This window comes from Toxorhynchites rutilus, chromosome 2 (genome assembly GCF_029784135.1).
Source record: "Toxorhynchites rutilus septentrionalis strain SRP chromosome 2, ASM2978413v1, whole genome shotgun sequence".
NCBI lineage: Eukaryota > Metazoa > Arthropoda > Insecta > Diptera > Culicidae > Toxorhynchites > Toxorhynchites rutilus.
In genome coordinates, this window is record NC_073745.1 from 67,465,065 (window position 1) to 67,491,837 (window position 26,773).

The 26,773-nt window shown below is 41.3% G+C and overlaps 3 protein-coding genes across 5 annotated transcripts in view; 2 read left to right on the forward strand and 1 right to left on the reverse strand.

Annotated features, from left to right (window-relative positions):
* The window catches only part of LOC129764572 (GTP-binding protein Di-Ras2), a 343,955-nt gene that overhangs the window by 73,765 nt on the left and 243,417 nt on the right, over nt 1-26,773 (reverse strand). The gene's annotated exons all lie outside the window — the stretch shown is intronic.
* On the forward strand, nt 4,337-14,325 carry LOC129764569 (alkaline phosphatase-like). The gene is made up of 2 exons (XM_055763773.1): nt 4,337-5,617; nt 13,870-14,325. The coding sequence occupies exons 1-2, from the start codon at nt 4,376-4,378 to the stop codon at nt 14,308-14,310; spliced, it is 1,683 nt and encodes a 560-aa protein (XP_055619748.1). The 5' UTR covers nt 4,337-4,375; the 3' UTR covers nt 14,311-14,325.
* LOC129764570 (membrane-bound alkaline phosphatase-like) lies at nt 14,486-16,310 on the forward strand. Its single transcript, XM_055763774.1, has 2 exons — nt 14,486-15,764; nt 15,819-16,310. The coding sequence occupies exons 1-2, from the start codon at nt 14,520-14,522 to the stop codon at nt 16,254-16,256; spliced, it is 1,683 nt and encodes a 560-aa protein (XP_055619749.1). The 5' UTR covers nt 14,486-14,519; the 3' UTR covers nt 16,257-16,310.

The following is a 26,773-nucleotide window of genomic DNA, read 5'->3' on the forward strand; positions in this document are numbered from 1 at the left end:
GCTGAGAGCGAGCAGCATGGAACCGGATACACGACCAGACAACATGCTCGATGTCGTGGTAGCCATCGCCACAATCACAAAGATTGTTTGCTGCGAGCCCAATGCGATAGAGATGCGCGTTTAGGTTGTAGTGATTGGACATAAACCGAGATATCACGCGAATGAAATCACGACCTACATTCAATCCCTTGAACCATGCACTCGTCTGGATTAGCTGTTGTTAGACTAATTAAAATTCGCATTGGGTTGAATAAACACTCATAAAGTAAAAATTATATCAAAAAAAGTTACAGGATGGTTGTGTCCGAGACACGACCGCATAGTTGACTTAGGATTCCGTGAGGCTCTCTGTTGATTTTGGATATGTTTGAAGGATTACATCGTTGAACTTTTTGATAATGTTGTTGCCGTATGTGTCGTCAATTTCGACCAATCAGATGTGGGTATTTCTGTTAGGATAGGGGTTGAGAATTTTCAATTGTTCGATAGTTAGTTTCATGACATATATTGTTTTCTTCAATATAAAAAATTGTATGGAGTGCCGAAATCGATTGACGTAAAAAAATCATCAATCCATCATGAAATGACTTAGCAATAACCGATTAAAATTGGACAATTTTCACGATGTGCTCGATTTTAAATTTTCATTTTGTGTCCCAATATGTTCCCGAAAGACCTAATCCTACGTCAAAAGACAGAAGCCATCATCTCCGAATTATTTCCATCGCCTGGATCGCCCAAGAAATTGCAATTCGCAATTAGAACTGCACCATCGCGTTAGGGATATCTTGACCTTGCACTGCGGTCACATAGGAAAATAGTAGAATTTGACGCAAGCTTAGCGTTTGCAACATCAGATCGCATCCAGGATTCGGTAAGAACAACGACGTCTCGAATCACCATTTTCGTGAAGAATTCGTTTGTTTTTGTCTGCCTTCCACGTACCATCTGGTAATATATAGTCAGAGCATTAAGCGGCAAGGCTAATGGGACAGGAGTCGGTGAAGGTTAAAGGTGGTGTGCTTCAGTTCATAGTTCATACCTATCTTAATCGATACGAATATAAGGTTGTAGATGTTCTTACCGTTAGGAACAAGCTTGACAACTTTCACTTCGTCCGTCTCGAATCTGGTTCCAACCAACTCGTTCACATTCTCGCTCTGTGCTCAGAGAGATATCCTCAACAATAATAACCCGAATAAATTGACAACCGTACGTGTGGTGTTAACAGTCATACAGGACGCTTCTGAACTTCGTTCACCGGTTCCGTGCATTAGTTTACGGGGAGGCATGAATTCTCCCGTTCTTATTGTTTACGACACGTGGACGTTTAGCCGAATTGGGTAGATACGGGGTCCAACAGGGTTGGTTTACAATCGGCGTTTTGACGAAAGTTTTAGAAATGAGCTTGGAGTTATTGCGAATCTCCATTTTCAGAGTTTCAATAATTCTTTCGTCAGCAGTACTGTCTAGTTAGTTGGACCTGTTGAAACGCGTTTTTGCCTTAATGAATTTTTTGAAGTGTGAAGTCAATACTTCACAGATTTTTAAATCATATGATATTAGACATGTGTAGTATTATTGATTTCACGTATTTGAAATAACACACAAACACACAAACTTATCAGTCGCTTGAAAAGTTCTGAGCATATCATATCTGTCGAATAATCAGGATCAAATGATACTTCTAATTCAACTAGCTTCAGCCCTTCCAATAATCAATGTAACAAACTTCCGAAGGTGAAACGATGTTAATTTGCATCATGAACAATTAATTATCCCGTAAGTAATACAATTCGTACCACTCACGCTTCATGCGAGTAAGATTCAATCAGCTACTTTCGCACATCCTTAAAGCCGGGTTCAGACGGTGCGAGTAAACATACGAGTCGGTCTAGTCAGTTACTGCAGTGCAGCTACTCACACCGTGTGAACACATCATGCCAGCTAGTGTCATGTGTGATTCGGTGTGCGAGCTACTTCAAAGTTTTTTGAATTTACTCGCACTCGCATCCCTCAAAACGTCAAAAACAGATTTTAGCGCTCGAATCAGGGATGCCAAATCTTGACATTGTCTTTACATTTCTCTATTTTTAAGATATTTGAAAATATGCGAAGATATTTATAGACTTGAAAATTATTGGAAGAACAAATTAAACCCTCATAGTTTCTAAACGGAATCGTTATTATTTAGTTTTGCACGCTGACGGGGCACGTTTTTTAAAAATAGTTTTCTTGGGGATCTAAATATAAAATCATTATCGGGCACGATTTTAATTCAAAATTCACTCAAAACTTGCAAAAAAGTATTGTTCTAAGAAACAGAATACATATTCGATTTAGAAAAAGTAGATTTTCATTCATTATTTTAGTTTTTGAGGCGTATTAATTGCTCCTGCAAATCTACTAACATTTTTATTTCACAAATTGGTACACGAAGCTGCTGTCAAGGCGAAATAAATCAAATTTTGAAAAATCTTTTAGACTGCCATTTGGAGCACCACATACTTTCGGAATTATTTTAGCTATGGATGCTTTCGAGATTTTAAAAAATTTCGACAATAATCTGAACGATATTCCAGAAGAAAGGCACATCATTTCTAGTTTCACTCTTGTAGGTTTAGCATCCTTCATGAGTGTATCTTGGCGTTATATTTGTGGAGCAATTAAATCCAACAGTTTTCTCACTTTTTCAGGTGTTATTCTCAACACTGCTCTGTACTCTCGGAGATCATCATTGTAGAGTTACTTCAATATTGTATTTGTTGCTTCTTTTCTTTGCATCCAATTCCTGGCCCGAATCCTTTTTTCTTTCTGCTTTTTTCGGATAGTACCTTCAGTATAAAATAAATTCAGCACAAAGTATTTTTAAACACGGCCAGCGTGTGTTTCGCTATAAAATTGTGTAATGATAAATTCAACTGAAAACCTAAGATGAAAACTGCCAATAAAGAAGCCGATTTCGGATCAATCATCTGACAAATTCGGACCTGATTGCTGTTTCTGACTATTTGATGGACATTTGAAAAATCGCCTGGCATCTCTGGTAAACCCGTGTCGTGGTATCTGGTTTCTTGTCAGCAGCTCACATTGTGTGAACGGACAAGGCGAGTCAACCATTTGTCAAGCGAGTTCACCGGGTCAGTAGCTGCTCATTGTGAAGTCAGCTACTAGCAACGTATAAATGGGCCTTAACGAGTGACCGCCTGAGACACTTATTCATCCCGCCGGTCAGAGAACCCTTCCACGCAGTGCCAACACACATTTGTGGCTTTGCCCTCCCAGCGCTCATTAGTTTCAGTTCACGCCCTGCATAGCTAAATCCGCTTGGCACGAAAGTACGAAAACAATGCTAATCACGGTTATGCACGCATGCCACCCCCGGAACGGGATTGCTATCCGATTCCACCCATCTAGGAGCTAGGAGCCCCCTGGAAAACCAATCACGTATTTCGCGCCGACACAACGACGCAAAGGGTCAAATTTCCCATCCCCATCTCTGCCACGGCTTTCATCGCACAGTTCGTACGGTTCTTCCTTTTGTGGTGTGGTGGATAGTTCGGGAAGAACAACTTTGGACTGGGCACCACGTTGATGAACGTGGAGTCCATTCCCCCCTCCCCGAGGAGAGATGAACTCCAATTCCCGGAAGTTATTTGCTCGCAATTCAACTCGCCAGACGCTCTGTGGGGGAAATGGCATTTGGCTCGAAGAGGGCATTCATTACAAGTTGACTTGACGGTAAACAAGAGCAGAAACCGAATCGGATTGCAGTCGAGTTCCATGCAAATACCATAGTGCAGGAATGCGATGCATGAGAATAGCAGATCCTGTGAAGTCATTGCCATTGCATCGCTAGGAGATTAAGTGTGAGAGATTTAAAACCTGTTGACAATCATGTGTTTGGTATTGAATTTTATTCAAACGGGAGTGGATTTCAGTCTGATATTTGGTTTCTCATGTGAAGCGTAACGTTGAAGGCAACTGAATTCACTGGAAAACCACTCATACAAACAATGTCGCATTTCCGATCCGGAAACCTTCCAACCGGACGCATTCCAGATCTGATGGTTCGATCTAGATGTAACGCTAAAGCAGCACAGACAGCGCAGAACATCGATGGCATTCTCCGTGACTCTGATGGCATTATCTCAATGACGGCTCTTGAAAAAATGATGGTATTCAATCGAGATTTTTTTCTTATCTCAATCACTTCATAGGCCCTCATTGAAGACGCAATAATTGAGTCCAATACAATATAGTCTCCGCTTATCTTTCCCACTGAAGTAACCATCTCAATGTCTTTTCAAAAAATAATAAAAGATTCACCGGTGCGCATCGTTCCCTTTAGTCTGCAATCAGTCGTTAATCGGAAATGAGAAGTTTATACTTGAGGCTAGTGATTTTTCCGTTGTTCGGAATGATTTCCCCCAACGAAATCTCGCGGAGTTACGACAACGATGGCCAGCACAAAAGGCCGGCTCCCACGCGTCCGCCGGAGGCACGCCAATTACCGTTAGGCTATGAACCCATCGAAACCACCTCCGCCTTCTGGCAGCAAAAGGCACAAAACATTCTCGCGTCCAAACTGGCCGAGACACCGGTCCGCGCGAAAGCGAAGAACGTAATTTTCTTCATCGGCGATGGAATGTCTCCGCAGACCATTGCAGCCACCCGGATGTACCTTGGCAACGAGAACAAAATGCTCGCGTTCGATGAGTTCCCTTATCTTGGAACCGCGAGGACATATTGCGTCGATCGGCAGGTGCCAGACTCGGCGTGCACTGCGTCGGCTTATCTCTCCGGTGTGAAGGTTAACTATGGTACGATTAACGTGGGCGCGAGTGTGCCACGCTACAGCTGCGCGTACAACCGAACCGAGGCGGAGTTTCTCGGGTTGCTCAAATGGGCACAGGATAACGATATGGCTACCGGAGTGGTAACCACCACCAGAATTACCCACGCAACACCGGCTGGGACGTATGCGAGCACTGCAGATCGTGACTGGGAGGATGATTCGTATGTGAGGAAGGCCGGATGCGACCCGTCCCAATATCCGGATATTGCGGATCAACTAGTGAACGGAGAGGTTGGGAAGAGAATTAAAGTCATTCTCGGTGGAGGCCGTCGACATTTCTATTCATCCACTCAGAGAGATGAAGAAAACAGTCCCGGCAGTCGGGCGGATGGTCGCAATTTGGTCAACGAATGGTTGAGTCAACACTCGGACTGGGCCGAATACGTATGGAACCAAACTAGCCTCCAAGCTGTGAACGTGGATAACACCTCACACTTGTTAGGGCTCTTCGAGAGCAGCCATTGCTTGTACAACTTGGAGATAGATGAGGGAAACCTTCAGGCATCCGAGCCGAAGCTCTCTGAAATGGTTGTAGTAGCGGTGAAGATGTTGCGGAAGAGCGAAAGTGGGTTCTTCTTGTTCGTGGAAGGTGGCCGTATCGATACGGCGCACCATGAGACGAGACCGCGGCTGGCCTTGGAGGAAACCGCGGAATACTCGAAGGCTATTGGACTGGCACGGCAGATGACCAGTGTGGAGGACACGCTGATCGTAGTGTCCTCGGATCATTCCCATACGATGACCTACAATGGTTACCAGGTGAGTGTTTCTGGAAATTTCCCTTCTTCATTATATTATTAGCGTATTTAGCATCTTTTATTGAAACTTCTTACTTGAATGTTCATTTGCTGGGGATGTTTTGGTGATGATAGTAATGATGTCGTATTGAACTATAGAGGCTTTAAACTTCTCCAGTTCATTCGCCTCTAGTCTTGAAAAATCACACTCCCGGCCGTCAGAAAGGCCATTGGGACGACCTCGTTTTTATTGCTCGCTGTCTAGAGCGAGACTGTGTAACCCGCGACGCTGTGAAAGCGTGCGAGCCAGTCGCTACCGGGGATTTTTCGTAGATAAGCGGCTGGCTTAAGCGTCACTCCTGCGAAGAGGAGACCAGCCGCCGTGTTTGCTGTCGTTGCCCGGCCGGGCATTGAGACACCCAACACCTGAGGGCGGGTTTGTCCTTTTGTCGCTAAACCCGGTTTGTTCCGCGACTGTTGGCTGCGCTCCAAAGAGAGACCCGCGACACCGTTTGTCCGCGTTCCGAATCTAAAGCAACAGAAATTCACTCCGGTGGTTCTCAATGAACACCGTTTATACTGAAATTATCATCACTGGATCTACTCAATGATGATCTCCCACCTACCTTGAACCAGCTTCAGAATGGGAAGCGGGGGTTGAAGATTTCCGTAACAGAAAGGAGTGACCCCAGGAGGAGAAACCCAGGACTCGTGTGACCTCACTACACAATTAATCGTATTGACGGGTTTTAGGCTACACCGCAAAGCCAGTAAATATGCAGAACTTTCCTTCCCTAAACAAACTTTAACGACATTTATTTTATCAAACGAAACTCGATTTAATCAATTACATACATTTTTCCCCATAACAAACTCATGTATATATTCAAACAGCCTTCAAAACTACAGACGATATAATTTTATACAAACATGATTATTTCAACAACCTTAATTTAAACATATACATATTTTTATTTTATTTTCCCTCGGGTTTCGAACATCGGACCCTGAGGTTCGGAACTGCGCATTTCCTATCTACCCTACGTTTGCACCTCGACCAAGCGTTCTTCTATACCGATGGGCATGTGCTCACCATCGGTATTGGATCATCCAGAACACGCTTCAACTTAGTGTGGCTTTTGTTTCGTGTGGCATTCGTTAGTTTTGTGTGGTTTTTTTTGTCTCTATTTATTCCCTACATGCGCATGTATTAGTTACGGAAATAAATAGATTTGTACTCACGACCTAGGATTTACGTGGTTCTGCTTTACCGTCGTTCGCTGCAGACGATGAACGGGACAATGAATCTCGAGTCCGCACACGGACGAGTGATGGCTCCGTGCTGCGTACCCTGTGATGATTTCCTTTCTTGCGCGAGTGCCGTTTTGCGTAAGCGCTCCGCGCGGCCACCAGAATTGACGAGTGTGGCGGCAAAATTCCGGACCTCGTACGTGGGGTCAGTAGCGGTACTCCCTAAACGTTAACAGCAGAAACGAAACACCACACAAATGCCACATATATTACAAACTTAGTCATGCCACATGCCATGTGTTTGATCTTACCTCCAATTTAATTTGCTGGTGCACTGGAGAGTATCTATCCCTTTCAGCGTAACAATGATACACTTATGCTAATCACGCTAATCTAATCACACTAATTAAAATAACGAAAAAAAAAAGGAAAAACTTTGAAAAATACTAACTGCGATGCACTAAACTCCGTCTATTACCTTCAATCTTTTACTACGCGGTACACAATTACTGACCGCTTCTACCTTCTTCCACTGACAAATTCGGAATGGGCGACCACACTTTTCGATCCTCAGATCAGCCAGATATTCATTGGAACCGGAACTACGCAATTGTTAACGATGTTTGCAATTCCGTAGTCGTTCCGAAGTCCCTTCTGTGCTTGGATTTGTCCCGCTTTCAAACGTTCGCGGGCAATTGTCTTTTCATCTCCCGAGCGCAGTTTAAGTCGAGTCGCTGGCCGGTTTTAGGTTTCCAATAACAAGAAAACCCGCCGAAAGACTCTTTCCACTTGGGGGAAAAAACAGAAAATGAAAAAAAAGTCTGCGAGGCATGTGTTGGTGCTCTGCGTCCTGGCTAAATTGAGCCGCCGAGTTACACCTGGCACTCAATATGGTCAGCCGCTCAAATCGAAAATGGGAACGGCACTCGCATTGCCATGCATCTCATTCTACACAGAGAAAGACACTCAGAAGCACACACCGCTGTTGATTCTGAGCTGAAGAAAATAGTACGAGGGGTTCTCCAAAGTAATTTGTGGTACATGCTACAACTGAAACACTGATATAATATACACATAGGTTTTCAATTATTTTAACAAAATCACATCTCTAACGCTCCCATAAACATCATTCTCAAATAAATAATATACAAATTACGCTATGTAACTTTCGCAGAACGACAACAGAAAATCCAAAATCCGGTTGTTTGATCAAATTTTCACATTCAGTTGTCAACCGAGGAACGAGCTCTCTTCGCTGGCAATATGTTCTTCACATCCGGTTGAAAATACTCTGCACTTCGATGCCTCTTATAACCCGATACAATGCACGAATTCTTCAAAATAGAATAATCGATCGGAAAAAGTCACGAATAATTTCAAAACACTCCTAAATTCCAACTAACTCTTTTCCGGCAAAAAAAATTGTAAAGAGTCGCAGGAGGGTTGTGTCCGAGACACGACCGCATTGTTGACGCAGGATTCCGCTAGACTATCTGTTGATTTTGGATATGTTTGAAGAATGAAATCGTTAAATTCTTTGATTATGATTTGGTGGCCTCCTGAAAAGGGCCGTTTTGTTTGGTTGTTGGGTATTGTTTGTTGAGTCCACCAGTGTTTACCGTGTGATGATGACAGAAGGATGGTAAACATTCATTGGATAGTTCGTATCAGATAAAAGATACCGAAGTGGAACGAGATATGATGAAAACCGCCCTCTGTGATCCTAGACGAGACGCCTCCTATGTTATGTATGGATGAAATATAGAAAAAAACTAACCAATGTAATATAAAATAATTACCAATACAGAACACAATTATCAATTTTTCTCATCAGTAAAAACATGTTACTCTATCATAGAGTAAACATTTTTGAAATGGAAAAGGTAATTTTCTTTTAAATTTTTTACTCTCTAAGTGTGTATTAAACCCAATGCGAATATTAATTCAACTAACAACACCTAATACTATATGTAGAGCATATGGGAAATCACTTTTTCGAATATTTTCGAATATAAGTTTCCTTGGGTGAAAATGAACACAGCAAAACAGACAGCTTAAACCAAACGACCCATACTCCAGCGGAAACACACCTTGGTTTTTAGTTATGAAAATTGAAATAAATCGTGGGTTGGGGAAAAAGAAATGTCGTATTTCTGATCGAAATTTTACGCTTTATTTAACATACTAAAAATTATCCAATTTAAGTCAAATATGCGCCGTTTTGTTCGCAAACTTGTTGCCATTTAGAAGGCAACTTCATTATCCCCCCCTTATAAAACCCTTCCTCCTTATTTGCAAAAAACTCAGACAGCCAGTTTTCGCAAGCCTCTTTTGAGGCCAATTTAGTATCACCAAGAGCGTTTTGCATGGACCGGAAGAGATGATAATCACTTGGAGCCAGGTCCGGACTATACGGCGGGTGCAATAGGACATCCCATCCGAGCTCCCGTAGCTTCTGGCGGGTCATCAAAGATGTGTGAGGCCGAGCGTTGTCCTGGTGGAAAACAACACCATTCCTATTATTCATTTCTGGCCGCTTCTGGTCAATCGCCTGCTTCAAACGGTCAAGCTGCTCACATTAGAGAACCGAGTTGAGGGTCTGGCCATAGTTGAGCAGCTCATAGTGGATGCTTCCCTTCCAAACACACAGTAAAACCATCCTGGTCGTCAATTCGGGTTTGGCGATGGTTTGGGCCGGCTCACCGCGCTTCGACCACGACATTTTTCGCTTTAGGTTGTCGTACGAGATCCACTTTTCATCACCAGTCTTCCATCTTCAAAAATGGGTCGAGTTCGTTCCGTTTCAGCAGTGCATCGCAGGCGTTGATTCGGTATAGAAGATTTTTTTTTTGCGTCAACTCGTGTGGCACGCAACATCCAGCTTTTTTTGGAATCCAATCTTCTGCGGTTTTATGGTCTATACCCAGTTCCTGGCCAATTGGGTGAGTGCTCACATCTCGGTCTACTTGGACGATTTCAACGATTTTATCGGTTTCCACGACGATTTTGCCTACCAGTACGGGGCGTTACAGTATCGGGTTCATAAACAACTCGAATTTTTTCTGCCGCCTTCGTTGCAGTTTTACCTCGCAGGTAGTAAAAACGTAAAATATGGCGAATTTCTTGCTTGGTAGACTCCATCTTTGACGCGCTATAACTTGATACTGAAAAGGACAATCACAGCACTGTCAAAACTACACTTGTAGCACAGATTGTCGTCTTTGAATAGCCGTATAGTATGACCCGATGCGATAAGTACAACACAAGATATGTTCAAGTGTTGCCATATATTGACAATATACGACATTTCTTTTTCCCCAACCCAATATACAAACTTTTAATATTGACTGTGAATTCAACAATTATCATTTGAATAATTTGACACTATGAAATGTATTCCTACATCAATAACTCTAGACTATATCTCCATACACATTACCCTCTATACAGCAGTGTTGTTCCTCAAACTTAATCTCGTTATAATTTCTGAAATTCATCATACAGGGTTTTCCAACTTTAAATTCCGAAAGTAAATTGAATTAAAACACACTTAGAATACGAATTTCGATGAAACTTTTATTTCAAATTAAAGTTTGGTTTATGCCATTATGTGTGAAATACAACATCATTCAAATGTCCACCTAGGGCTTCCTCGCACACCTTGATCCGGAACAGGTAATTTTCGATGACTTTTCGGCACATATGGGGGGGGGGGGCTATCTCGGTCATAACTTCACGAATGTTGTCTTTCAAGTGTTCAAGAGTTTGCGGAGAGTTGGCATAGACACGGTCTTTCGCATAACCCCACAAAAAAAAGTCTAGTGGGTTCAAATCGCATGATTTGGACGGCCAATTGGCATCACCAAAACGCGAAATTATGCGTCCCTCAAATTTCGTTCGCAATATGGCCATGCTCGGTCATGTTGTGTGGCACGTGGCGCCGTCCTGCTGAAACCACATGTCATCCTTATCCATATCTTCAATTTGTGGCAAAAAAAAAACAGTTAACATGCGGCCATAGCGCTCACCATTCACAGTTACCGTCTCGCCGTCCTCATTTTCAAAGAAATACGGCCCGATGACCCACCACACCATAATGCGCACCAAACAGTGACTTTTGGCGGATGCAATGGCCTCTCAACAATCACGTGTGGATTTTCTGAGCCCCATATACGAAAATTTTGGGTGTTCACATAGCCACCGAGCTCGAAATGTGCCTCATCACTGAAGAAAATTTGAAAATTCAGCATTTTGCTGCTGTTGTTCGTTCACCCAATCGACGTATGCCCGACGCATTCCATGGACACCACGCTCTAATTTTTGTACCAGTTGGACTTTATATGGATGTAGGTGCAAGTCCAAATGCAAAATTCGCCACAATGATGTGTTTGACAAGCCCAATTGCTGAGCACGCCGTGGAATCGAAACATTCGGGTCATCCTCGAAACTGGCAGCAACAGCAGCAATATTTTCGGCCGAACGCACATTACGATGATGCACAGGTTTCACAATATCCGCTACGGATCTAGTTTGTTCGAATTTACGCACTACATTAGCGATTGTGTGCTCTGTAGGCCGTCCATGACGACCAAAATCCGTCCGTAATGCTCGAAAAACATTGCCGGTTTTTCATCATTTTTATAGTATAATTTAACAAAATTAACACATTGTGCGATGCTAAAACGATCCATATTGTAAAATGGCAGCCATTCAACTAACGATATGACGCTTTGGTTGACAGTTATGTCAAACGGTTGTCAGTGCAGGGTTGTATACTTTCGGAAGCCCGAAATGGAAAACCCTGTACAATCTGGTTTTATGAAATTTTCTAACACTGTTTTGAAAAAAGAAAAAAAAGTTAGGTATAGATTTGCATAAAAAAATTAATTTAATGTAAGCTGTGGACAAATGTGGAGACATAATATTTCATTATAGTTCTCATTTCCAACTACGAAAACTGTCATGGAAACCAGTATATTTATTACGGATAATTTCTATCCTGATAAAGTAAAAAGTACAAAAATCAAGAGAAATCAGGATCATTTCAGAAAAATCAGGCAAAATTTAGTGTTTGGGAACGTGCCAAAAAGTCTGGGAAACCCTGAAAAATCAGGAAGGTTGGCATCTCTGCTTGCATATATTTGCAATGCCAATTTCCCCCGGGACCTTGATTTTTATGTCACTGCGAAGGAACACATCTCGGTTGGATCAAAAGTTTCCCCTATTTTCATGTATTTGCAATGCCGATTTCCCCCAGGCTGCTTGGTCTCTGTCTCTGTTAGGGACCCGCCGCATGTGTCGTAAATTTCGACCAATCAGAAGTGCGTTGATGGGTTTGAGCCTAGGGGCACGGACGGGATCTTGACATAGGACTGTAATTGTGTGTAGTATTAGCATTTGAATTGAGTTTTTTCATTGTTCAAAGTCTGTAATTTTCTTCACTTTTGATACATTGAATGGAAGCCCTGAAAAAACCTACGTGATATGGGTTAGATGAGATAACGTGGTTGAATCCGGAACCACATTCTGTTCAAAAATATACACAAAATTATCATTGAAGCCATTACTACCCTTTTTTCTATTCATTTAATTATACGAAGAAGACAAAGAGTCATCATGTATCATTTTTAAACACAAGTTTAAATATTTAAAATTTACATAAATAAAAGCCTAGGTTAAATAAAACTATGACTAAGGAAATACAGGAAATGACATTTTCTCCTTCGTTGCCACGTTGTCCAGAAAATTGTTTGTAATAACTTCATAGCCCGGTGATTTATATTAAGTATTCTATGAGTGCTCCTTTGGGAAGTTCGTGTAGCTGCTGTCGGGAATGGATCTCATTGGGTGCTAAGTTCAGCTTATGTATAGGGAAAGGAGAAGAGGAGAGGCATTCGAGGAAGTGAAGCGGGTTTCTTAGGAAAACATATATGGGGAGCATAATATTAGGTTCGCGACTACTCAAGTTATCATAATTTGATATGCGTGAGTATATCCTTTCGATCGGAGGCGATCTGGTGTAGTGGTAACATCCATGCCTCTCACGCTGAAGGTCACGAGTTCAATTCTCACTCCCGACATTCTTCCAAAAATGGAAGTAAAAGTGACGAACCAGCCAAATGAGTTGAAAATCACTATAATACAGATAAAAAAAAAATATCCTTTCGATCTTCTAAATCAGTAGCCAGGTTAATTATTTAATTACATTTTTACATAACCAAACAACATGCTCGATATTATGATATCCTAGACCAGAATTACATAAATTCTTAGTAGCAAGACCTACACGATAAAAACGTGAATTGAGCACGAATTGATTGGACAACATACAATACAATAACTGATTAATGCCTATTATCGGTAAATGGAAAGTAATTCATTACACGCATCAACTCACATTATGAGCTAAAGTCCGAATTTAGGCAACAAGATTGCTCGTTGCGTCGGGGAGGAAAGCGAGTGGTTAATGCAATCGAAAGAAAACATACCCAACTAAATCGTCAAATTGTTAACTTTTTTTACTATATTCAATGTGCTGGATAAATTTCTGTCTAATGTTATATAACACAACATATGTCGCAATAACGATTTTGAGTAATATGCGTTTCAAAACTCTTAATGAACATTTTTCGTAGAGTGCCCCCCTATATAGAAGACATAGTCCTATGTCAAAACACACCTATCCTCAAATCTCGCGCTAAACTTTGGCGAAATCAACTCGTGTGTCGAACGGCCTAACCGGAGGTGGAGGATTTACGAAAAATGAACCAGTAGATTTATTCAATTTTGTATTTCGAAATTGCAATTTTATATTCCATACAAATTTATATTTTGAAATTTATGAGACTTTTCTATCAAGCAGGTGTTATAAACAAATAAAAGGTTTTGGTACCGGTCTGGGTGGTCATTACTATTGTTTATGATTATTTATATTATTCCATTCATGGTGATTATTTCCATACCCCTCCTAACTCACAATAAAGTTATCATTCACATCCCTATATTCTCTATTCCCCTCCGCAGACACGCGGCAACGACATCCTCGGCATCGCGGACATCAGCGACATCGACGAACTTCCGTATACCACCCTCAGCTATGCAAACGGCGAGGGATACTTTGTGGCATACACCCCGGACAATCTGGCCGAGCGTGCAGATATCAGCGGGCTCGACTTCAGTGACTTCCACAGCCAGTACCCGGCAACGGTGCCACGCGATTCGGAAACCCACGGTGGAGAGGACGTGGCCGTGTACGCAAGCGGTCCAATGGCACACATCTTCCGAGGCAATTTCGAGCAGAACGTCATCCCATCGTTGATTGCTTATGCTGCGGAAATTGGTCCCTTCGCGGGGACCGAGCAGGACTCCGATGGCTCCGGGTCGGCGGTGTTCATTTGCTTCCGACTGGCCGTCATCTGCGGGGTTATTGGCCTTCTGGTTCAACTTAGGTGGTATCGTTTGTAGGTCTACTGTTAAGCCATCAATTGATGAATAAATCAAAAGTGTGATTTTTTGTGGTAAATAATCTTTTTTTGAGTGCGCGATAACCGTCGCATGATTACTGATTAGAGAGAATGAAGTGGTTTTTGCGGATAAAGTGGATTATTTCTAGCAATTGGTTCAGTAGCGATTAAAACTTCGAGCAACAATACTCTTCTGGTTAAAGCAAAACAATGTACTGCGAATTGGTTATTATCTTGGTGTTAATAGCGGGATGTATGCCCCAGCAAGTGGTGCAGAAATTCGATCCAATACCCGAGCGGGATCACTACCACAGGTCTAACCTGCTGCTCCTGAGGGCGAAACAAAATGCCGATAACGAGGAGGAGCAGCACTCCAAATTTTGGATCGACTCTGCTCAACAAACCCTTAGTAAAAAATTAAACCAAATGAACCCCGAAATGAAAGCAAAAAATGTGATCTTCTTCATCGGCGATGGTATGTCCCCGCAGACGGTGGCCGCCACACGAGTCTATCTGGGCGATGAGAATGAGTACCTATCGTTTGAGAGGTTTCCATATCTTGGCCAGGTGAAAACATACTGTGTTAATCGACAAGTGCCGGATTCCGCCTGCACCGGTACGGCGTACTTCTCCGGGGTGAAGATCAACTACGGAATGCTGAATGTGGTTGCCTCGGTTCCAAGGTACACTTGCGAGTATGAGCGGAACAACAGCACTGAGTTCGTTGGGTTGATGAAGTGGGCGCAGGATGCTGGAAAGGCTACCGGGATTGTGACGACGACTCGGGTGACGCACGCATCGCCAGCCGCAAGTTATGCCCAAAGTGCCAACCGTGGTTGGGAAAGTGATGCCGAAGTGGTTGAGGATAAGTGCGATCCGGAGAAGACTGTGGATATCGCACGGCAGTTGGTCTACAATGAGGTATCGAAGAATTTCAAAGTGGTTCTTGGGGGCGGAAGAAGATGTATGTTGCCGAAGGAAGTTAAGGATGAAGAAGGCTCTAGAGGCTATCGTCTGGATGGGAGAAATTTGATACAGGAGTGGACGGAGCTGCACGAAGAGATGGGAGAGTCGGCGTACGTTTGGAACAGGAAAGAACTTCTGTCGATCGACGCTAACAAAACGGACTTTCTGCTGGGTCTGTTTGAGTCAAGTCATTTGATGTACAATCTGGAGGTTCATAAGAAGAACGCTCAGGATATGGAACCAACTCTAGCCGAAATGACAGAAGCTGCTATTAAAGTGTTGCGAAAAAACAAAGAAGGTTTCGTGCTGTTCGTGGAAGGTGGATCGATTGATCTGGCACATCATTCGACATACGCTCGAATAGCTTTGGACGAAACGGCTGAATACTCCCGGGCAATAGAAGTTGCTCGTAAGCTCACCAGCGAAGATGACACCCTCATCGTTGTGAGCTCGGATCATAGTCACACGATGACATACAATGGTTACACGGTAAGTTTCGTCGCCTTACCATGGGTCACTCTGTAGGCGGTGTGTCTCTTTCAGAAACGAGGTCAGGACGTGTTGGGAATTGCGGATACCAGCGAAATAGATGGTCTTCCGTACACTACCCTAAGCTACGCCAATGGTAAGGGTTACCACGAAACCTATGATCCAGCAAACCTGGCGGAACGTTTGGACATCTCTGAGTACGACTTCACCTATTACAAGCAACGCTACCCGGGAACAGTTCCGTTGAGCTCGGAAACCCATGGAGGCGAGGATGTGAATGTGTACGCCTCTGGACCGATGGCACACATTTTCGTTGGAAATTACGAACAAACCACGCTGCCCTATCTGATGGCATATGCTGCCGAAATAGGAGAGTATATCAATAATCCAGACGACAAAGATGATGACACCGGTGCAGCTCATGCGTTGTTATTATCATTACCAACATTGATGTTTGCGATGGTAGGAACACTCATCCTGAGTGTAATTTAACGGTAACATAATAAAAATCTACCAAAGCATATGCCTCGTGTGTACGTTGACAAATCCCGTACAATAAAAAATTATAGGAGGTTGTATCCAAAACACGACCACATTGTTGACGTAGAACTACGCTGTTATTTTGTTCAAGTCCTCCGCTTTTCGCTCTTCTCAACAGCAGCCCTTTCTATTAATAGTTCCGATCTCGATTAGCTTAGCTGTCATCCTTGGTGGAGATAGTTTTGTTACTGCCATGCGAAACCAAATCACATACATAATTCCTGAACAATTATTTTCTTGGTGAGCCGATGATAGCCTAGTTTGATTATTCCCCACGCAATTGTGTAGCTCAGAACCTTGATGGAATGGCGAGTAAGTAATTTGGTTGCGTCCACAGCTCAATCCAAAACGAAGACATGTGTTAATGCAAAAAAAAAAGGAAAAACAAGCGATGTTCATTGCTTTGTATCTAGAACGATACTGAAAGTTTGCCTTAGCGAGATCCAATATGTATGCTCTAGGCAAATATTCCCCTTCATTCTTCTTCTTCTTCTTCTCTTCTTGTTCACGGAGTCTTTAAATCATTTCCCTTCGTTGGTCGCTGATAAGTTGCTCGTTATTGACGGCATGGGTAGGGAAGCTCACAAATGACAAATGCATGGGAAAATGAAAATACTTCAAGCTTTCATCAACCGTTTACACACCAGGGGATTGTAATATATACAATAGTTATTAAAAAAATAGTTATTAACGATAACTTTATTTCATAAAAACGTGACCTGTTTTCTGATTTGGCACCCTCAATGAAAGACGTAGTTCTACGTCAAAAAAATGTCACAAAAGGTTAATGACGACGCTCTGGGTGTGCCGCAAGTCCCGCCGGATGGCGGTGTGATACATTGCTTCTCCACATGAGAACGACATACTAAAACAGAAACACATAATTGATGACCAATTTGGGCGATCTCGGAAAATTGACAAAAACACATGTTTTATTCCGGTGGCTGTGCCTGTATGGATATCGTCTGGTCGCGGAATCGCTGGGAAAAATGATAAATTACCGGGAGTGCCTGTCTGTCCAACTCGGGTGTAACGCTCAAACTGTTTGACGGCGGGAAGAAAGATAGGTTTTAGCGGGGCGGAACATTATCTAATCACGACATTGGCACCGGGGACTGAGTGCGGTAATTTATGAGAGTTTACGTTCAGCTCGAACAATGTGTGCGATGATGTTGTGATAATGCGTTTGGATTTTCACCAAGGTGCTCTTGGTATCAAATTGTGAATGTGTTCAGATTAAAAAAAGGATCAGCGAATCACATGCAGCACTTAGAACATCGATAATCCACTGCAGTATTTCATATTATTTCCTTCTTATGTAATTTGTTCTGCTTCTTATTCCTCCGCTCTACTTCGAAATATTTTTCTGAACATCTCAAGACATGTTCGTAGTAGAACAGATTGTACACCAATATTTTGAAAGCCTCTCTATTACGCGCAGTTAAGCCTTTATGAGGCTGTGGCAACTATATTGCCACCCACGAAAAATATTTTTTTCGTTGCATTTGGAATATTTTTTCAATATTTTACTTAACCAAAAACTTCTAAAGGTATCTGGTAATACTCCATTTTTTTGGGCTGCTAAAAACGAACTATATTATTTTTAGAGTCCTTTTTGTGTAACAAAACCTCGATTTTTGAGCGCCGACAGAAAGTTCTGTTTAAATTAGTTGAAAATGCAAACAAGTTAATATATTTTCCACTGTAAACGTAGGGGAACCCGGGGCAAGAGTGCCACCTTAAGCTAATACGCGTTTTTGAATGCTCTTTTGTTATATTTTTTCAATTAAATTTTTTTCTGGTTTGTTCATTTATACTCCTAATTAAGTGTAGCTATGCATCAAATTGTTCAAAAGTTATATTTACTATGAAAATGTTTCATTTACAAAAATGATGTTTTTGGCTTGTATTTTTCCAGTACGGGGCAAGAGTGCCAATCTAATAAAAATATAATTTTTGATGAAAAAAGCACTATGAAATTCACGGTGGTTCCAAAGAACGTAAACTCAAGTTCTAGTGGCGTTCACAAAAACCGGCAAGCCAATCTTCTTCGGCCAATTTGGAGTTTTCGTCGAAAGAGTGATCTAAATTATTTCACTCTGCGATTTTATACCCTAGGTTCGGGATGTCCTGTGTTGTCAGCCCATAAAATAACTTCTGCATATTAAGGATGTGACTCACGAGTTACTCCTCCTGTTGTTTAGAAAACACAGTTTTAAAACGGCCTAACTTCTGCACATATTTGGCCAATGTTCTTCTGGGCAAACTACAGGGTTTTCCATTTCGGGCTTCCGAAAGTATACAGCCCTGCGCAGACAACCGTTTGACATAGCTGTCAACCAAAGCGTCATATCGTTAGTTGAATGTCTGCCATTTTACAGTATGGATCGTTTAGCATCGCACAACGTGTTGATTTTTTTAAATTATACTATAAAAATGGTGAAAAACCGGCAAATGTTTTTCGAGCATTACGGACGGATTTTCGTCGTCAAGGACGGCCTACAGAGCACACAATCGCTAATGTAGTGCGTAAATACGAACAAACTGGATCCGTAGCGGATATTGTGAAACCTGTGCACCATCGTAATGTGCGTTCGGCCGAAAATATTGCTGCTGTTGCTGCCAGTTTCGAGAATGACCCGAATGTTTCGATTCCACGGCGTGCTCAGCAATTGGGCTTGTCAAACACATCATTGTGGCGAATTTTGCATTTGGACTTGCACCTACATCCATATAAAGTCCAACTGGTACAAAAATTAGAGCGTGGTGACCATGGAATGCGTCGGGCATACGTCGATTGGGCAGCAGCAAAATGCTGAATTTTCGCATCAAATTTTCTTCAGTGATGAGGCACATTTCGAGCTCGGTGGCTATGTGAACACCCAAAATTTTCGTATATGGGGCTCAGAAAATCCACACGTGATTGTTGAGAGGCCATTGCATCCGCCAAAAGTCACTGTTTGGTGCGCATTATGGTGTGGTGGGTCATCGGGCCGTATTTCTTTGAAAATGAGGACGGCGAGACGGTAACTGTGAATGGTGAGCGCTATGGCCGCATGTTAACCGGTTTTTTTTTGCCACAAATTGAAGATATGGATACAGATGACCTGTGGTTTCAGCAGGACGGCGCCACGTGCCACACAACACGACCAAACATGGCCACATTGCGAACGAAATTTGAGGGACGCATAATTTCGCGTTTTGGTGATGCCAATTGGCCGTCCAGATCATGCGATTTGAACCCGCTAGACTTTTTTTTTGTGGGTTTATGCGAAAGACCGCCAACTCTCCGCAAACTCTTGAACATTTGAAAGACAACATTCGTGAAGTTCTGACCGAGATACCCCCCCCCCCATATGTGCCGAAAAGTCATCGAAAATTACCTGTTCCGGATCAAGGTGTGCGAGGAAGCCCTAGGTGGACATTTGAATGATGTTGTATTTCACACATAATGGCTAAACCAAACTTTAATTTGAAATAAAAGTTTCACCGAAATTCGAATTCTATTTGTGTTTTATTTCAATTTACTTTCGGAATTTAAAGTTGGAAAACCCTGTATATTCCTCCGCAGCTCGTCTCTATGATTTACAGAATGTACGGCAACAACCATAGTTTCCATCTGCCACTGGTTTCGGAACGAAATCCGTTCATATTTACAAACCATGACCACAAAAAACACAACCACGATTACACTATTTGCGTTTGACAGATCGAATTCGAGATTACGTCTATGGCAATTTTACCCCGGTAATAATGGCTCCTTTTGCCCCGGAAGTTGAGAGATAACTAATTTATTTTTTATTGAAATAAATGCGTACGATTCAAATTAGTTCATACAGTAAGTTGAAGAAAAATGATTATTCTATTTGTATTTATGGGTGGAGTCATGCAAACATATAGAAACTGAGGGTATTTCGTTAATTTGCGCCTGTGCGTTCTTATATATATTGCAATTGTAAGAAGCTCATTTAGTATTTATCTGTTTGATTAATTCTCGAGTAATGTAGAAATTTGTGTTTCATTTGTCTGGCAGCAATACAATAAATTGAAAGTCGCCTCAAATTCATGTATACGCTACGTTTTTAACTTAAGTAGGTATTCTAGCGTTTCACATCTTCAGTATCTACTTATGGGATGTCGATTAGAGAATTTCAGCAAACTTCGTTGTTGTTTACTTTTACATAACTACAAAACAACTCAGTTATTTACACAGCAAACTTCAAATTGCGAGGAGCAGTCGTTACAAACAATTTATACTACCGCGGTATCGTACAACGAAGTATAGGAACTCATTTTTTGTTCAAGGTGTCGTATATTGGAATTCGTTACCTGCCTTTCTTTCTAATCAAAAATCGTTTTTTGCTTTCAAGAGAGGATGTAAAGAGTATTTTAGATAAGTTAGTTGAATGATATATTGTGAAGAGCATTTTTTTGATAAACTGTGTTTGAACATTATGTGTAGCTTAACAATCTCCAATCAGAATTAATTAGTGGCACTTTCTACTAGGAACTCTCTCAATGTAACGTAAACAAGACTTGGTCTTAAGTTGCAAAATATGAATAAATAAAATAATATTATTAATAATTGAACGAAATTTAAATGAGGTGTCCAAAAACTTTTGTGCCGCCTTAAAAGGTCAACCAACCATCCAAGCAACAAAAAGTGGTTTACGCAATAGAGAAGCGAAAACATCTTTTTTATCTCAACACAGACCAGTCGAATTCAAAACGAGATCCAGATCAGTCCGAGATTATTTCCAACCAATTTATATAAGCGTGAACGGTGCAATAAAAAGAAGTTTGAAATTGTGTAAAATTGAAAAAGGTGTCTTTGAGGAAAACTCCATCGCTGAAAGCCAAATTAATAAAATCATCAGTGAGTTAGCGCATATTCTAAATCTTCGCTGTGATTTATAAAAGGTGTCCGAAAATAGCGCGAGATTTGCGGTGCGCTTAGTCTCAGTTCGTGGCTTAGATCGTAAGCTGGAAAATTTCATTCGATCCTTTGGGCCGCTCTAGGAAGCGGAAGAAAATCCTTTGTAATCGGACCCCCTCTGATAAGCCCCCATCATTTGGTTCTTCGAACCGGATCGAAGGAAACCCCCAACCAAAGAGATTGATTGTGGTGAGTACAGCGTTTATTGTTTGCTGAGGCATTGACAGTTGGTTGAACCCGAGCGAACGATTTGGTTATCCTGAGTTCTTCTTTGTGCGGATGATTTCCACATCTCAAAGCGCAGTGGTGTATAGAACAATATCCTAATTTTCATAATCTATTGCTCTGGCGAAGCAACGGTGTGTTGAAATAAAGATTTTGAGAAAATAAATGATTACAAGAATATCCGAATATATTATATTAAAATATATATCAAATTGATTATTTCATTCTGGTGGTGGTGAGTGGTAAGCGTATCGCGTAGGTTTATAGGTCGCGTCGGGAAGAAGATTTCGTACGAATTAAAACGTATCAATCTCGGTCAATCGTTTCGTGGAAGGTGTGACACTTCGCGACGGGAAGGAGTTTATCGTTCGATTTGTGTCATTTCCTCGTTATTGAAACCGCGTAAAAACGGTACGCCGCGACGGGAAGGATTTCGTTATCGAATTACGTACCGTATTCGATTAATATTTTTCGCAGTCATATATAGTGGTGGTAGTGAAGTGCATTAGTGCAGTGGAACACAATGACGTCTAAAATAGAAAGGAAGTTGTCATCTAATTTGATTCAACGTAGGAGTTTATACGTTGTGCGGGATGCTGTAGAAAAATTCATCAATGGATTTGACGAAGATCGACACACATCCCAGATACTTATTCGCCTAGAATCATTGGATCGCGTTTACAGGGAGTTCCTGGAGATACAATCGGAAATAGAGCAAGGAAACAATCCTGAAAATCTGGATACTCACAGATCTCATCATCTTAGACTTCGAATCACGATATTTCACAGCGAAGGGGTTCCTTCTGGCGAAACGCACGGATACTGATACTCAACAAATGAATAATTCACTCAATGAAAATCAGCAGATGTCCTCGAATTTTCAACTTCGTTTACCAAAAATTGATCTTCTAAAATTTAACGGTGGATTTTCCCATTGGCTATCGTTCCGAGACACGTTCAAATCATTGGTTCATTCAAATGCAAATATTCCAACCGTAGCAAAGCTACAATACTTGCTACAATCATTGGAGGGAGAAGCCCACAAACCTTTTGAATGTGTGGACATTGAAGCAGACAATTATGCATCGACCTGGGATGCTCTTATGGAGCGTTATGATAATCGACGACTGCTCAAGCGTCAAATATTCCGTGCCATTTAAATACGATCTTTCGTCCGTGAAGTGAGAATCACCACAAGAATTGCATTCTTTGATAGACGACTTCCAACGACATGTGAAAGCTTTAGCGAAGCTTAATGAACCCGTAATACATTGGGATAGTGAATATACTCACGTATAAGTTAGATTCCACGACCTTACGAGCATGGAAGGAGAAAACCAGCAATGTCGATTATGTTACTTACAAGCAGCTCATCGAATTTTTATACCAACGTGCGCGAATGTTGAAATCTGTCTCAACTGATATGCAATCAAGACTATATCAAGTAGTTTCAAACAAAGTGGCTGGACCGAAGCCAGTACAAAAGTTAAATAATTGTAAAAGATGGAAATAGGCAAAATAATCCTACTATTGAGGATCTATTATGTAAGATAATGCAGTTTTTTCAATAAAATAAATGATGTATTTCTAAGTTCTAAGTCTATATTCTAAGTCTATATAAAAAATCTTTGCACTAAAAATATTGTTTTGATTTTTGCATAACCAAAGGCGCAATGAAGTGAGCTTGGGCGTGGCTCACAAATTACATATTGCTAAAATGCTGAATTTGCTGGCTAACATAAGTCAAAATGAAATGCTCTATAAAACGAACGCGCTTTTGACGAAAGACCTTTCAAAAAACAAGAAGTGGGTTATATCTGTGATATAACCGCAAGGTAAACGTAGGACTACCGTTGGTTCGGCAATCATTTATTTGAAATTGGATCTGAATCAATTCTTAATGCATGAATGAATGAATATTTTGAAAAATTGCTGAAAGTTTTTCTTATTAGTGTGTGGATGGATGAGTATAAGTATGGAATTGTCATTAACATAAAATTCAACTCTTTCGAACTTGTTGGTGGTCCCGAAACGACACGATGGAATTTGAGTGGCCTTGTAAAAGCAACTGAAGATGTTTGATACATGATTCATTTTTGTTTTCGTGAGAATGACACGAGATTTTTCATGATCACTCCATACGTAGAATAGAAACTGAGGGCGCCATTTCACGGTGAAAACGAAATAAAGTCTATATAATCTTGCATAAAATTCATTTCGTTTTTATCGTGATGTGGCAATTTTTCATGACTGTTCCATGCGAAAGCAAAACAAAAACTGATGCTATTCCATTGCATCACGGGAACACCAAGCCGAATGCGTAAATTGGTGCGAATATTCCTTCGCTCGGACGCATTCACACCCAAACAATTTTTTTCACGACTGTTCCATGCGAAAGCAGAACAGAAACTGATGCTATTGGATTGCATCTCGGGAACACCAAGCCGAATGCGTAAATGGGTGCGAATATTCCTTCGCTCGGACGCATTCGCCCTCAAACAATTGTTCATGACTGTTCCATGCAAAAGCAGAACAGAAACTTATGCGAGTGGAAGTACTCACGTCTTGCGTGCGTCAGCCATGGTTTCCCAAACACTAATGCAAACGAGCAAAACAAATCACAGCTCGCATGTATTCGCTATGACGGTTTCTCCAGCCTAGATTTTGCGTCCATGTTCGGGAACACATTGCGATCACCAATTATCAATGAGCTAGATTGTGATGATTTCAATAGCTTGCTTTCAAAACAATTTTTAAGCTATTGAAACGATTTTTTGAACCAATAAGTGACAATCATATAATTCGTTGACATTTTATCTTTCGGATGGAGTGATTATTATACCACTTCATTCAGGCGGTAAAGAGGTATTAATGTTCAAAACCTTGCAGTCCAGCGTCACTCTCTCGTTTTCGAAACTTTGAACTTACATCCCGGTACAGAAATGAAAGACCTAGTCCTACGGCAAAAAATGTTGCTGTTCTGCATTTCCTGGATGCTGCTGTCCATTTTTTGTTGAATTTCTCCATGGGTTGGTAAACTGCTCCCTCCTTCTTGAAGATTCTTTTCACAATCGCCCAGTAACGTTCAATTGTTCGGAGCTCTGGACAATTTGGTGGATTGACGTTTTTCTCGACGAATTGGATGTTATTGTCTGAAAGCCACTGTAATTCTGGCTTAGCGTAATGTGCAGATGCCAAATGCGGCAAGAAGAGAGGGGGAGATGTTTCGTCGTCCATCAGGATGCACTGGTTGCTGTTGTCCAGTAGTCGGTTATACTGTTATCGTGCCCTCGTTTTGGCTCGAGATTGTTATTCTGCGGTTATCTTAGGTACCTACTGCTTTTTGTATGTCCTCGAGGAGTTTTTAGTCTCATCAATGCCCTAGATTAATGAAGGAAGGGGCGTGATAACTGCTAACTGCTACTCGCCCAATTATTTTCTAGCTTTAAGTACATTGCTATGTTTTAATCACAATGAAACCGTTTAACATAAAAAGTTTTTTTTAATTATTTTATTTTCTAGTTTTTAGTACATTGTCTGTTTCAATATAATATTTCTCGGGGAGGTAAAAGCCTTAAGTGCTACGCCTCTTAAAATCTAATTAAAAAATATAATATTTCTCTACAATAAATCCACTGTTCTGTATTTTGTAAGTCAAATAATTTCATTTGACATCAATATTGAGTGAATTGCAAATAATACATAGTGTGTTCTCCAAGTCAAGTTCGTTCGTTTGATACACATATCCCAATCAACATTTTTTTTAGATAATATGGAATCAGCTATTTTGTAGCGGTGGTCAAATTGGATTTTTCAAGGTCATGGAATAAACAGTTCTAAAATGACAGCAGAGATCAAGGTGTTTTATAAATTTCAGAACAATTGGTCAGTTCCTATTGGTCAAAGTTCTATTAATGTGGGACAACCCTAAGACATATATACATACATACAATCAGTTAAAGTTAAATAAAAGCGTATAAAAAAATAATTTGCTATTTTGTGACTGAGGCCATCTTGGATTCGGAGTTTTCAAGCTATGTGATCTACTATTCAAGCCCTTTCATTTGATACCCATAATAACTAGGCCTTGAGAAAAATATATATCACCATTTTGTGGTGGTGGCCATTTTAAATTTGCATTTTTTCATAAATAACTGTGTTCTACTCATATGGATTGACTCATATTGAAGGGGTTTAAGAAAACAATATATTTGTTGCCGTTTCGTAAAGGTGGCCATTTTGAGTTTGCTTTTCTAATGAATACATATTTATTTATCTTGGCTTAACGTCTTTACAACATGGCCTGATTCACAATTTTCAAATCCTCTAGTGTATCGTTCGTTGCTTGGTGTTTTTAGTGGTTTGGCTTACAAGGCCTGCGACCAATCCCACTATCTCACAGGAGGACCATCGTGATACTGCTGCTTTACGTCCCGAGTACCACCAGGACTGGACAAAGACGCTTATAGCGGCGTCAATTCGCTTAGAGGAGCTGTTTCCGTGTTTTTGTGGATTTTCTTGGGGACTGGCAATGCCCAATGCTCATCCCACCACACCCTAGACAGCTCCCCTTTACCAGTGCAAGCCAGAAAAACGATCTATGACGATAGAATTTCTGACCCGAACGGGAATCGAACCCGAAGCCCTCATCTTGACAAGCGCAACGCTTACCACTAGGCCATGGGGACCACTTTCTAATGAATAAAGGCTTTCTATTAGTCAATTCCTTTCATTTGATACCCATGTTGATGGGGTTTTGGGAAAAAATATATTTATCGCCATTTTGTAGTGGTCACTATCTTGGATTTGTATTTTTCATAAATAACTGTGTTCTAAATATGTAGTACGCCATTTTGTAGCGGCCGCCATCTTGGATTTGTATTTGCGTTGAGAAAAATGCATGAGAACAGAACTCCGGAAAATGTTACTTCTTACAAACAGCTGCTGCGGTCGTTCAAAGTGTTACACAGAGAAGCGTATCAAGTGTACATCACTGGGATCCAGAATGGGATAAAGGAAAACCCGAAATCGATTTGGAAATTCGTGAATAGCAAACGAAAAAATAGGGAAATTCCGGACGTGATAAGTTACGGTAACCGATCTTCAACTTGTGGACAAGAGGCCGCCGAGCTCTTTGCGGAGTATTTCAAGAGCGTTCATCAAAATGATCACCCGAGAATCGTCAACTCTTCGATTGACAGGACCGATGACCTGTTGGTTCTCTCGCATCGGGAAGTGAAACAAGGTCTATCGGTTCTGGACCCGGGTAAGTCAGCAGGACCAGATAGACTCCCCACAAAACTCCTGA

What these genes read in the sequence shown, in the direction of transcription:
- LOC129764570 (XM_055763774.1), top strand. Translation starts at nt 14,520, where the DNA reads ATGTACTGCGAATTGGTTATTATCTTGGTGTTAATAGCGGGATGTATG. An exon ending in TGACATACAATGGTTACACG is followed by an intron (nt 15,765 to 15,818) that starts GTAAGTTTCGTC and finishes TGTCTCTTTCAG; the next exon opens with AAACGAGGTCAGGACGTGTT.
- LOC129764569 (XM_055763773.1), top strand. Translation starts at nt 4,376, where the DNA reads ATGAGAAGTTTATACTTGAGGCTAGTGATTTTTCCGTTGTTCGGAATG. An exon ending in TGACCTACAATGGTTACCAG is followed by an intron (nt 5,618 to 13,869) that starts GTGAGTGTTTCT and finishes TCCCCTCCGCAG; the next exon opens with ACACGCGGCAACGACATCCT.